General features: G+C 45.3%; 1 protein-coding gene across 2 annotated transcripts in view; it reads right to left on the bottom strand.

Annotated features, from left to right (window-relative positions):
• Nucleotides 1–14,536, bottom strand: part of LOC110517630 (serine incorporator 4-like) — a 49,834-nt gene that overhangs the window by 3,362 nt on the left and 31,936 nt on the right. For both annotated transcript variants that reach the window (XM_036981147.1, XM_036981146.1), the window contains exons 8-10: nt 1,041–1,167; nt 515–587; nt 75–114 (exon numbers count right to left, since the gene is read on the bottom strand). In XM_036981147.1, the coding sequence (XP_036837042.1) occupies nt 75–114; nt 515–587; nt 1,041–1,167 (240 nt within the window). The remainder of the gene's footprint in view (nt 1–74; nt 115–514; nt 588–1,040; nt 1,168–14,536) is intronic.

A 14,536-nucleotide genomic window follows, 5' to 3' on the forward strand; every position in this document is an offset into this window, starting at 1 on the left:
TGTTACGAAGTCTTTATTCAGGTACCCTTCAAATAAAATGTTGCTGAGAATGTATTGACATGTAGGCTACCAACCTTCCTCTTTGTCAGGGCAGCAGAAGCAGCATGTGGCTTTCTAGGAAAACGGAGAGAGAGAGAGAGATTCCAGGAGTTGTATCAAACTGCTAGAGGTAAGCAGAGCTCAGGATACCCATACATTCTCCACACGTATGGAGCGTGGAAACATGCCGCTCACACATCACAAATTAATACCAAGATCAGTGAAGGCTGCTGAGGGGGGACGGCTCATAATAATGTCCGGAACGGAGCGAATGGAATGGCATCGTATTTGATACCATTCCATCTATTCCACTCCAACTATTACTACGAGCCCATCCTCCCCAATTAAAGTGCCACGAACCCACTGAGAACATGATGTATGCAGAGCCACAGGAACACAGAGTTGATCCTCCATTATCCATGTTGGCAGTGAATGATCCTTGATAGTAATATTTTTATATGAATTCGTACTTTACCTGGAACTCATAGCGGTAAACTTTGATCATCCAGAAAGGGCCAAAAACCTCTGCCAGGTAGGATGCTTCGTTACTGAAAATATAGCATTGTTTGGATAAGCAACTGAGGTAAACTAATATTAGGACAAGCAATGTATTTTTTTCAAAAAGAAACAAAAAATAAGCTCAAAATTGCACTCTATTTGTTACATAGAAAGTTAGTAAGTAATTAGCCTAAATAAGTCAATAAGTAAAGTACTTGGGTCTCTATTCAGTCTGTATCGATGAAGTGTTACAGATTGCGCAATATAAATGTAAAGGTATTTTCTGATTGAGCCAACACATGCAGTGTTTACCGTGAATGCAGTCTCCACTAACGCAGGACAATTGTCTTTAAATTTCAATCACGCTGTAACACTGATCTTCAGCGATTCGGATTGAATAGAGCTCTTATTGTTCGATCACTGTGTAGAGAGACTGTACATATGATTCAATGGGAAAACGTTTTGACATTCATTACACACTCCTCCAGGGACGTGCCACTCACCATGCGAAGAGCACACAGCAGTACATGATGGCAGCTCCTATAATGGCCACCGCGTTGGTCTCCTTCTGGATGCCATCCTGACCCACACTGGGGTAACATACTGTCATATTCACCCCCTGGTACACCACTGGGAAAACAGAGAGGGAGCAGAGCAAAGAAAGTTTCATCCTCTGTTTCCAGCTTTTCTTTAGTAACAGTGAACTGTGTGGTTTTACTGAGGGAATAAAGAAAAGTGTGTTTCTCCCTGTCTGTATGACCCTATAGTAGTGTGTGGTTCTCCCTGTCTGTATGACCCTATAATAGTGTGTGGTTCTCCCTATCTGTATGCCCCTATAATAGTGTGTGGTTCTCCCTGTCTGTATGACCCTATAGTAGTGTCTGGTTCTCCCTGTCTGTTTGACCCTATAGTAGTGTGTGGTTCTCCCTGTCTGTATGACCCTATAATAGTGTGTGGTTCTCCCTGTCTGTATGACCCTATAGTAGTGTGTGGTTCTCCCTGTCTGTATGACCCTATAGTAGTGTGTGGTTCTCCCTGTCTGTATGACCCTATAGTAGTGTGTGGTTCTCCCTGTCTGTATGACCCTATAATAGTGTGTGGTTCTCCCTGTCTGTATGCCCCTATATTAGTGTGTGGTTCTCCCTGTCTGTATGCCCCTATAATAGTGTGTGGTTCTCCCTGTCTGTATGACCCTATAATAGTGTGTGGTTCTCCCTGTCTGTATGACCCTATAGTAGTGTGTGGTTCTCCCTGTCTGTATGACCCTATAGTAGTGTGTGGTTCTCCCTGTCTGTATGACCCTATAGTAGTGTGTGGTTCTCCCTGTCTGTATGCCCCTATATTAGTGTGTGGTTCTCCCTGTCTGTATGCCCCTATAATAGTGTGTGGTTCTCCCTGTCTGTATGACCCTATAGTAGTGTCTGCTTCTCCCTGTCTGTTTGACCCTATATTAGTGTGTGGTTCTCTATCAGCGGACGCTCCTCAGAGGAGGAAGGGGAGGACCATCCTCCTCGGTGAAATTTAATTAAAATGAAACACTAAAAAAGATAGCTTTTGTCTTCTGTGTATATTGACCTCATACAAAACCTAGGAGGCACGTAGGCCTCACCCCCTTCAATAGACCTGCATGGTAATTTTGACCACTCCCAGAGGACGACCTCCAACCAATCAACAATCATAGGATTAGGATCAGATGAAACGAGTGTTGTATTGGGCTTGTGCCACAAAGCATTAGGGTGGGAATCTATGTGTTGAGGAGCTTGGTGACATTATTGGAGATTGAAAAGTCATATTTTTCAATTCAAATTTGTTTCTTCAAATTACAGGACACGGAGGAGGTAGATTGTTTTCTTGGTTTTAGAACATCATTTTTGTGTCCAGTTAGTGCAATTTATTTCAATTTTGTTAACTTTTTGATAAAGAACCCCTTTTAATTCGCTGTGGTACACGGAAAAGGTGCTAATTAAAACTGAGGGTCGACCTCTGCCTGAGATCAGTTTCACGAAGAAGGGTGAAAAGGTGAGGGTGTTCAATACCGATTGGTATCAAAAGTAGAGGTCGACCGATTAATCGGAATGGCCGATTAATTAGGGCCGATTTCAAGTTTTCATAACAATCGGAGATCAGTAATCTTGGAAGCCGATTTATTAATAAAAAAATAAATAAAAAATACACCTTTATTTAATCTTTATTTAACTAGGCAAGTCAGTTAAGAACACATTCTTATTTTCAATGACGGCCTAGAAACGGTGGGTTAACTGCCTTGTTCAGGGGCAGAACAACAGATTTTCACCTTGTCAGCTCAGGGATTCAATCTTGCAACCTTACGGTTAACTAGTCCAACGCTCTAACCACCTGACTCACGAGGAGCCCGCCTGTTACGCGAATGCAGTAAGAAGCCAAGGTAAGTTGCTAGCTAGCATTAAACTTAATCAATCATAATCACTAGTTATAACTACACATGGTTGATGGTATTACTAGTTTATCTAGCGTGTCCTGCGTTGCATATAATCGATGCAGTGCGCATTCGCTAAAAAGGACTGTCTTTGCTCCCATGTGTACCTAACCATAAACACCAATGCCATTCTTAAAATCAATACACAGAAGTATATATTTTTAAACCTGCATATTTAGCTAAAATAAATCCAGGTTAGCAGTCAATATTAACCAGGTGAAATTGTGTCACTTCTCTTGCGTTCATTGCACGCAGAGTCAGGGTATATGCAACAGTTTGGGCCGCCTGGCTCATTGCGAACTAATTTGGCAGAATTTTACGTAATTATGACATAACATTGAAGGTTGTGCAATGTAACAGGAATATTTAGACTGATGGATGCCACCCGTTAGATAAAATACGGAACGGTTCCATATTTCACTGAAAGAATAAACTTCTTGCTTTTGAGATGATAGTTTCCGGATTCGACCATATTAATGACCTAAGGCTCACATTTCTGTGTGTTATTTGGTTATAATTAAGTCTATGATTTGATAGAGAAGTCTGACTGAGCGATGGTAGGCACCAGCAGGCTCATAAGCATTCATTCAAACAGCACTTTCGTGCGTTTTGCCAGCAGCTCTGCTGTTTATGACTTCAAGCCTATGAACTCCCGAGATTAGGCTGGTGTAACGATGTGATGTGAAATGGCTAGCTAGTTAGCTGGGTGCGCACTAATAGCGTTTCAAACGTCACTTGCTCTGAGACTTGGAGCAGTTGTTCCCCTTGCTCTGCATGGGTAACGCTGCTTCGAGGGTGGCTGTTGTCGTTGTGTACCTGGTTCGAGCCCAGGTAGGAGCGAGGACAGGGACGGAAGCTATACTGTTACACTGGCAATACTAAAGTGCCTATAAGAACATCCAATAGTCAAAGGTATATGAAATACAAATGGTATAGAGAGAAATAGTCCTATAATTCCTATAATAACTAAAACCTAAAACTTCTTACCTGGGAATATTGAAGACTCAAGTTAAAAGGAATCACCAGCTTTCATATGTTCTCATGTTCTGAGCAAGGAACTTATTAAACGTTCGCTTTCTTACATGGCACATATTGCACTTTTACTTCTCCAACACTTTCTTTTTGTCACACCCTGACCATAGTTTACTTTGTATTTTCTATGTTTTGATTGGTCAGAATGTGATCTGAGTGGGCATTCTATGTTACATGTCTAGTTTGTCTAGTTCTATGTTCGGCCTGATATGGTTCTCAATCAGAGGCAGGTGTTCGTCATTGTCTCTGATTGGGAACCATATTTAGGTAGCCTGGGTTTCACTGTGTGTTTGTGGGTGATTGTTCCTGTCTATGTATTTTCATCAGATAGGCTGTTTAGGTTTTCGTTACGTCCATCACGTTCTTTATTTTGTAGTGTTTGTATTGATTCGTGTTTTACGTTTGTTCATTAAAACATGGATCGTAAACCACACGCTGCATTTTGGTCCGACTCTCCTTCGTATGAAGACGAAACTCATTACAGAATCACCCACCACCAACGGACCAAGCAGCGTGTCAACAGGCAGCAACAGCAGCGTAAAGAGGAATGGACATGGGAGGACGTTTTAGATGGCAAGGGCTGTTACACTTGGGAGGAGATACTGGCTGGAAGAGATCACCTCCCATGGGAACAGGTGGAGGCACTTAGGAGAGCAGAGGCAGCCGGAGAGAGGAGCCGGCGATATGAGGGAACACGGCTGGCAAGGAAGCCCGAGAGGCAGCCCCAAAAATTTCTTGGGGGGGGGCTAACAGGGAGTATGGCTACGCCAGGTAGGAGACCTGGGCAGACTCCCTGTGCTTACCGGGGGGCTAGAGAGACCGGACAGGCACCGTGTTATGCAGTGGTGCGCACGGTGTCTCCAGTGCGGGTGCATAGCCCGGTGCGGTATATTCCAGCTCCGCGTGTCGGCCGGGCTAGATTGAGCGTCGAGCCTAATGCCATGAAGCCGGCTCTACGCAGCTGGTCCCCAGTGCGTCTCCTTGGGCCGGCTTACATGGCACCAGCCTTGCGCTCGGTGTCTCCGGTTCGCCTGCATAGCCCAGTGCGGGCTATTCCACCTCGCCGCACTGGCAGGGCGACCGTGAGCATTCAACCAGGTAAGGTTGGGCAGGCTCGGTGCTCAAGACCTCCAGTGCGCCTGCACGGTCCGGTTTTTCCAGTACCACCTCCACACCCCAGCCCTCCGGTAGCAGCTCCCCGCACCAGGCTTCCTGTGCGTGTCCTCGGCCCAGTACCACCAGTGCCAGCACCACGCATCAGGCCTACAGTGCGCCTCGCCTGTCCAGCGCTGTCGGAGCCCTCCTCCTCTCCAGCGCTGTCGGAGTCTCCCGCCTGTTTAGCGCTGTTAGAGCCTTCCTTCTCTACAGCGCTGCCGGAGTCTCCCGCCTGTTCAGAACTGCCAGTTTGCAAAGAGCTGCCAGTTTGCAAAGAGCTGCCAGTTAGCATAGAGCTGCCAGTTAGCATAGAGCTGCCAGTTAGCATAGAGCTGCCAGTTAGCATAGAGCTGCCAGTTAGCATAGAGCTGCCAGTTAGCATAGAGCTGCCAGTCTGCAAGGAGCTGCCAGTCTGCAAGGAGCTGCCAGTCTGCATAGAGCTGCCAGTCTGCAAGGAGCTGCCAGTCTGCAAGGAGCCGCCAGAGCTGCCTGTCTGCAGGATGCCGCCAAAGCTGCCAGTCTGCAAGGAGCCGCCAGAGCTGCCAGTCTGCAAGGAGCCGCCAGAACTGCCAGTCTGCAAGGAGCCGCCAGAGCTGCCAGTCTGCAAGGAGCCGCCAGAGCTGCCAGTCTGCAAGGAGCCGCCAGAGCTGCCAGTCTGCAAGGAGCCGCCAGAGCTGCCAGTCTGCAAGGAGCCGCCAGAGCTGCCAGTCTGCAAGGAGCCGCCAGAGCTGCCAGTCTGCAAGGAGCCGCCAGAGCCGCCAGTCAGTATGGAGCAGCCAGGGCCGCCAGTCAGCATGGAGCAGCCAGGGCCGCCAGTCAGCATGGAGCAGCCAGTCAGCATGGAGCAGCCAGAGCAACCAGTCAGCATGGAGCAGCCAGAGCTGCCAGTCAGCATGGAGCAGCCAGTCAGCATGGAGCAGCCAGAGCTGCCAGTCAGCATGGAGCAGCCAGTCAGCATGGAGCAGCCAGAGCTGCCAGTCATCATGGAGCAGCCAGTCAGCATGGGGCAGCCAGAGCTGCCAGTCGTCCAGACTCTTCCAGATCTGCCAGTCGTCCAGACTCTTCCAGATCTGCCAGTCGTCCAGACTCTTCCAGATCTGCCAGTCGTCCAGACTCTTCCAGATCTGCCAGTCGACCAGACTCTTCCAGATCTGCCAGTCGACCAGACTCTTCCAGATCTGCCAGTCGACCAGACTCTTCCAGATCTGCCAGTCGACCAGACTCTTCCAGATCTGCCAGTCGACCAGACTCTTCCAGATCTGCCAGTCGACCAGACTCTTCCAGATCTGCCAGTCGTCCAGACTCTTCCAGATCTGCCAGTCGTCCAGACTCTTCCAGATCTGCCAGTCGTCCAGACTCTCCCAGATCTGCCAGTCGTCCAGATTCTCCCAGATCTGCCAGTCGACCAGATTCTCCCAGATCCGCCAGTCGACCAGATTCTCCCAGATCCGCCAGTCGACCAGATTCTCCCAGATCCGCCAGTCGACCAGATTCTTCCAGATCTGCTAGTCGACCAGGATCTGCTGAAACCGCCAGCCAGCCAGGTTCTGGTAGTTTCTACTACCTGCCTGGGCTTCTTCTCAGTGCTGAGCTTCTTCTCAGTGCTGAGCTTCCTCTCAGTGCTGAGCTACCCATCTGTCCCGAGTTACCTCTGTCCCGAGCTGTCCCTCTGTCCCATGTTATCATTGTGGTGGGTAACCTATTTAGGGACGTTTAGGAGGGGGATTAAAACTGTCATGGAGTGGGGTCCACGTCCAGCGCCAGAGCCGCCACCGCGGACAGATGCCCACCCAGACCCTCCCCTATAGGTTCAGGTTTTGCGGCCGGAGTCCGCACCTTGGGGGGGGGGGTACTGTCACGCCCTGACCATAGTTTACTTTGTATTTTCTATGTTTTGATTGGTCAGGGTGTGATCTGAGTGGGCATTCTATGTTACATGTCTAGTTTGTCTAGTTCTATGTTCGGCCTGATATGGTTCTCAATCAGAGGCAGGTGTTCGTCATTGTCTCTGATTGGGAACCATATTTAGGTAGCCTGGGTTTCACTGTGTGTTTGTGGGTGATTGTTCCTGTCTATGTATTTTCATCAGATAGGCTGTTTAGGTTTTCGTTACGTACATCACGTTCTTTATTTTGTAGTGTTTGTATTGATTCGTGTTTTACGTTTGTTCATTAAAACATGGATCGTAAACCACACGCTGCATTTTGGTCCGACTCTCCTTCGTATGAAGACGAAACTCATTACACTTTTTGCATTATTTAAACCAAATTGAACATGTTTCATTATTTATTTGAGGCTAAATTGATTTAATTGATACATTATATTAAATTCAAATAAGTGTTCATTCAGTATTGTCGGCTTTTCCAATAATCGGTATCGGTATCGGCGTTGAAAAATCATAATCGGTCGATCAAAAGTATAGCTGGATAACAACTTGCCTGCTTTCATTAAGCCACCTGTATTTCTGGCCTTGCCTGCTTTTTGTAAAGTCTGAGCCTTGGTGGGTACCTGAAGAACATTGATCATTAAGCTGAACGGCAAAATAAAAAGCACATCAGATTCAAGCTTCTGGGAAAAAGTCGAGAAACGAGAAACGGGGACACACTACTTTTTTTCGCCATGGCTTTTAGAGGACACGACGAAGTTCCGCTAACAAGTGCAACTACAGCGGTAAGTGGAAACCCTACTTGCAGTGGTAATTGCAAGTAGGGCTTATGCTTGCTGAACTTATGGAACGTTCTACTTTTTTTCTGGGATGTTCTGAATGATTTTTTTTTTTTTTTTTTGAATTTTTACCCCTTTTTCTCCCCAATTTCGTAGTATCCAATTGTTGTAGTAGCTACTATCTTGTCTCATCGCTACAACTCCCGTACGGGCTCGGGAGAGACGAAGGTTGAAAGTCATGCGTCCTCCGATACACAACCAACCAAGCCGCTGCTTCTTTAACACAGCGCACATCCAACCCGGAAGCCAGCCGCACCAATGCGCCGGAGGAAACACCGTGCACCTGGCCACCTTGGCTAGCGTACACTGCGCCCAGCCCGCCACAGGAGTCGCTGGTGCGCGATGAGACAAGGACACCCCTACCGACCAAGCCCTCCCTAACCCGGGCGACGCTAGGCCAATTGTGCGTCGCCCCACGGACCTCCCGGTCGCGGCCGGTTACGACAGAGCCTGGGCGCGAACCCAGGACTCTGATGGCACAGCTGGCGCTGCAGTACAGCGCCCTTAACCACTGCGCCACCCGGGAGGCCCCATGTTCTGAATGATTTGATAGCTTCCATCGTGTCATCCATTAAAAGTTAGATGAAAGAGAGTTTGACACAGAACATTTTCGCACATGCTCAAGTAGGTTTTCCACTTTGCTCCGGTATTTATTTAGCAAAGATAACACATAATCACTCCAGACAGACACAAGCAAAAACTCATGACATAAATGTTGCAGCAGCCTAGGCTACACCTAAACATTAGAGATCTGACATGCTGTATGGGATGAAAACGAGACAATGTTGCAGTCTGATTAACTGTAGGCTACTAATAATAGGTGCTGCATACAGCCTATGCACCCTGCTCATCTGGTTTAGGTAAATAATTGGTAATGTTATGTATTCATAGTCCATTTGTGTGTCAGGAGAAAATGTGAATGTGATCAAATTTGGTTTATATTCAAAATTGGGCTGACTAGGCTGCCTATACGTTTTCAATCCAAAATTATTAACTGGAATGAATCAATCAACATAATAGTGATGACAGACGTGAGTCATAACGCAAACATGCGTAACGCAAGCTCAGCCCTGTGAGTTCTGTCTATCAGTTGTCTGGGTAGAGGAAATCCCCCTCCTAATCTAGTATAAATATAATTCATATGAACAAGTATAAGGTTGCTGCAGTTTGACATTTAAAAAAAAACATGTGACCTGATTAGAAAAAACTGGTGTCACGACTTCCGCTGAAGTTGGTCCCTTTCCTTGTTCGGGCGGCGTTCGGCGGTCGAAGTCACCGACCTTCTAGCCATCGCTGATCCACTTTTAACTTTCTATTGGTTTTGTCTTTTCTTCCATCACACCTGGTTCCAATTCCATCAATTACATGTTGTGTATTTAACCCTCTGTTCCCCCTTGTTGGTAATTGTTTCTTGTAGTGCTTTTGCACGGTATGCTGGTATTTACCGGATTTTGTTTGACCCATTTATTGTGTTCTGCTGACGGTGGTTTATGGATATTAAACGACACCGTTGTAAATCAGTTTTCGTTCTCCTGCGCCTGACTTCTCTGCCGCCAGTACACACCTCACTACAACTGGTCCCATCATAGCCCTTATAAAAACCCTTTTACAGCTGAATAATCACTGTCATAACTTTATAGGATCCAGAGTTTTCCTGGTTAGGTTAAAAGATAAAGAAAAACTCTGGGTCCCAGGGGATAAATTGAATGTTTCCTTTCCAAGCACTGTGAGTACCCCTATCAATGTTCTGTCATTACTGTATGTAGAGTCAATCACACATACACACAATCACATTATTACACATCAGTGATTTTACTCCTTGCTTGGACTAACTCCTTCTTAGCTCTGTTGTCTAACTGCATTGTGTTGTGTTATTGTTTTTTGTCTTTCTAGTCAAATCATGTCCTGAAGTCAAGCCTCTGAACACCTCAACTCATGCCTCATATCCTCATTCAATCACTGCTGTGATCCCTTTCCAACACTGTGTAAGTAGCCCTCTCATTTCCATTCTCCATAATATTGTACTATAAATGTCTTTATTAAATGCTTTAGGTTAACATAATTACTATTTGACCATTTTTGAAACACACTTTGACGTCTCTGCGTTCCACAGCTATACCATGGGTCTCCCATCCTCTTCCATTTTTCAAGTCACCAGCCTCCACTGTTCTCTATAATCGCCTGGGGCTGTACTCACCTCAGAGTATGAGTGCTGATCTAGGATCAGGTCCCCCCTGTCCATATCTTTTTCATTATGATCTAAAATACAAAACTGATCGTAGATCAGCACTCCTTCTCTAAGATGATAAATGAATACGGGCTCTGAATCAGAATGTCAGATTACGGAGGCCCGGTGTTGTATAGTTGTTTTGATATTTCTGAGGATCCCCATTAGCTGAGGCAACAGCTAATCTTCCTGGGGTCCAAACAGGATTAAAACAATTACATCACAACCAAACCTAACAGCCTACACCCTTAACAACACAATACATCATTCAATATATGATTACTCTAATATTACAGATGTATAACATGTACAATACTACAATACAATAATAGCCAAGGCAGGACAAGAAAACATCCCTGGAGGTAAGTAAGTGCAATAATAACAATATACTTGACCGGACATTGTTTTCTTTGCCTCATGTCTATCCCTGGGACAATTGGAACAATAAAGGTAGAGGGGCCGCTGAGTCTCTGGCTGTGCGTAAGACTAAACAGACTGTCAAACATTGGTTATTTTGTGTGAGATGCAAACTAACACTATTACTGTGTTATGATAGGCATATCTGTGTGTGTTTGTCTCTCTCTCTGTGTGTGTGTGTGTGTGTGTGGTGTGTGTCTCTCGCTCTGTGTCTTTCTCTCTCTCTCTCGGTCTCTCTCTGTTTCTGTGTCTCCCTCCCCCAGGTGGCCATAGCTGTGGATTCCACAGTGGATTCCTGTGTGTTGTGACCAAGAGAACAGATGCCTTGGGTTCAGTGAAAACAATTACAGGGTTGCTTACTGTACACACACACACCAGGCCGAGCCCACTGCAGGGGAGAGGGGACCTGTCCTGCTCCCAGTGTTGTGTGTTTTCAGTCCCACTCCAGACTAATTCCTCCACATAGTGTGCCTGTGTGCTTGATGAGGTCACCCAGCAGACTGAGCCAGAGGGAAACTGAACAGGCAAACATGACTGAACAGGACAGGAGGGAGGACCACTCGCTTGCGTCCCAAATGGCACCCTATTCCCTTTATAGTGCACTACTTCTGAACAGGGCCCACACATATACATGCATGTGTACACACACACACACACACTCTCCAGTGAAATGTACTATTTAAAACACTATCCTTACTGGGGATGTTTAGTGTGAGTGTATGTGTTGAACAGATGTTTTTATACACGGTGCTGATTTCCTCAACAAGTTGCAGCATTGCCCTGTACTGCCCCGGGACAGCACGTACCCTTGTCTCCACGCAAAACAACTAGCTGGTACAAAGAATGTACAAATCAGAATGGGTGGAACAGACATTCCTTTTCAAAACAATGTTATGTACATGTCAACTCAAAGCAATATCACGTTGCAATGTCACAACAAATCACCGTTATATGATAGAAGCATGGCTTGTGAGAAGGAGAGATGGAGAAAGATACATACAGTGCCTTGCGAAAGTATTCGGCCCCCTTGAACTTTGCGACCTTTTGCCACATTTCAGGCTTCAAACATAAAGATATAAAACTGTATTTTTTTGTGAAGAATCAACAACAAGTGGGACACAATCATGAAGTGGAATGACATTTATTGGATATTTCAAACTTTTTTAACAAATCAAAAACTGAAAAATTGGGCGTGCAAGGGGGCCGCAAGGGGGCCGAATACTTTCGCAAGGCACTGTAGTTAAATAGAGAGAAAGGAAGAGAGAATGTTTAAAAAGAGAAAGATGAGAGGGAGAGGAAATAGCTGGATGTCTGAAGGGACTCATAAATCCAGAGAGAGAGGAATGAGAAAGATGACTGTTGGACTCCCTGGGGGTTGTGTTTGGAGACTCAGTCGGGGGCTGGAGGAGGTTGTGAAAGACCAGGGGGAATTAGCAGAGGCAGGTGGAAGCATAGGAGTCAGAAACAATATTTGCAAAATGTACCGTACGGCATCATAAAGCAATCTGAATTGGAATGAAAGTTTGAGGGGCCAGGCTGTTTGGAGTAGTAGGTGGCTGGGGGAGGAAGGGGAAGGTTGAGAGAGATAAGGGGCAATTGGGGGAGGCAGTTTGGAATGGCAGTGAGCTGGTGGAGAGGTCAGGTAGGTAGAGTACAGTTACTGTGCTGCTCCATTACTCATCTGACGCAACGCACTGACATCCACATCCACCCGTTCACATGGAGTTATTGAACTAAGCGCGTGTAAGTAAGAGGGGAGCTTGACTGATGACGGTATCGGTGGGAGCCACAGGTCGGTTCCATCTGAATCTCATACCTTATGAATCACAGCTTGAGACTAGATTGGATACAGATTCAGAAACACTGGGTTGGTGTATTGGATGCATCACGAGAAAATGTACACGGCTTCAGATGGGTCACAGTGCCCCTCTCACTGTGGGGAACCTCTGGCCTGGTGAAGCTGACAGGAGCTCTACGACTAAAAAAATAGACCCCCTACTTTATCATCCCAGTAATTCTTCTTTCTCTTATCTGAGCAGATCAGAAACGTTTCAATATATACATTAAAACAATACTTTAGAACCATTTAAATATAATAAATTGGAAGGTTGTGCAGGACCATGGTAGATGAAGGAACCTATCTATCTTTTCAGACTGTTAGAGTATTTATCTGATCAGTAAAGCAGGGTATTATGTCTGCTGTTTGTAACAGTTTGTTATATGAGAAAATGTGATTGTATTATAAATTGTGGACGAAAAGAGATCCTAATCAAATCTCTCACCCTGTCTCCTGGTATTTTGTGTTGAAACTCCTTTACTTTATCACCACAGTAATGGCAGGTTGATCAAGTATTTGACATGGTGAACTTTACCCAGTTACAGTATGCACAATTAACATAACCATTAAAACACAATCAAAAATGATATTTGATTGATAGGTTGATTGATTATTTTATCCCATTTGACGTTTTGAAATGTTACCTGATCATGTCAGAGTAACTGTTCAGCAAAACCTTTTAAATGCTTTCAGAATAACGTTGGACTATTTCATACTGTAGCCACTAGTTTCCATTGAAAAAATGACTGACTGACTGAGACAGACAGATACAGACAGACGGACAGGGACTACTTGTTCACCAAGACAAGGCGTGTAAGAGTGTGTAATGATACTGTCAGGCAGCATTACTGTGTTATGTTGTCATTAGATCCATCAGGAATGCCAAAAAGCCTCTTCACCTCCCTACAGCATACTGTCTCCACTAAGAACAACATGTAGCAGCACATAGTGTGTGTGATGTACAGAGACCTTGTCTTGGAGTGAATGTGTGCTTGGGCATTGCTGTGATTCAATGTGATTGAGTTGTTTGTGGTGCAGTAGAGGTGACTGAAGTGCACATGATGTCAGAAGTGACTCAGGTGAGTGTGTGTGGTGAGGGGTTGGACAGGATATGATGTGCGCCTGTGTGTGTGTGCCTGCTCACACACGTGCATCCATGCAAGTACAGTTGAAGTCGGAAGTTTACATACACTTAGGTTGGAGTCATTAAAACTCGTTTTTCAACCACCACACATTTCTTGTTAACAAACTAGTTTTGGCAAGTCGGTTAGGACATCTACTTTGGCATGACACAAGTCATTTTTCCAACAATTGTTTAAAGACAGATTTTTTTAACTTATAATTCACTGTATTACAATTCTAGTGAGTCCGAAGTTTACATACACAAAGTTGACTGTGCTTGGAACATTCCAGAAAATTATGGCTTTAGAAGCTTCTGATAGGCTAATTTACATAAATTGAGTCAATTGGAGGTGTAACTGTGGATGTATTTCAAGGCCTACCTTCAAACTCAGTGCCTCTTTGCTTGACATCATGGGAAAATCAAAAGAAATCAGGCAAAACCTCCCCCATTCTTTTTTTAGACCTCCACAAGTCTGGTTCAACCTTGGGAGCAATTTACAAACACCTGAAGGTACCATGTTCATCTGTACAAATAATAGTACGCAAGTATAAACACCATGGGATCACGGAGCCGTCATACCGCTCAGGAAGGAGACGCGTTCTGTCTCCTAGAGATTAATGTATTTTGGTGCAAAAAGTACAAATATATCTCACAACAACAGCAAAGGACCTTGTGAAGATGCTGGAGGAAACTGCTCCAAAACCCCCATAAAAAAGCCAGACCATGGTTTGCAACTGCACATGGGGACAAAGATTGTACTTTTTGGAGAAATGTCCTCTGGCCTACTGAAAGAAAAATAGAATTGTTTGGCCATAATTACCATCGTTATGTTTGGAGGAAAAAGAGGGAGGCTTGCAAGCTGAAGAACACCATCCCAACCTTGAAGCACGGGGGTGGCAGCATCATGTTGCGTGGTGCTTTGCTGCAGGATGGACTGGTGCATTTCACAAAATAGATGGCATCATGAGGCAGGAAAATTATGTGGATATATTGAAGCAACATCTCAAGACATCAGTCAGGAAGTTAAAG

The sequence above is a fragment of the Oncorhynchus mykiss genome, chromosome 6 (assembly GCF_013265735.2).
Source record: "Oncorhynchus mykiss isolate Arlee chromosome 6, USDA_OmykA_1.1, whole genome shotgun sequence".
NCBI classification, from domain to species: Eukaryota; Metazoa; Chordata; class Actinopteri; order Salmoniformes; family Salmonidae; genus Oncorhynchus; species Oncorhynchus mykiss.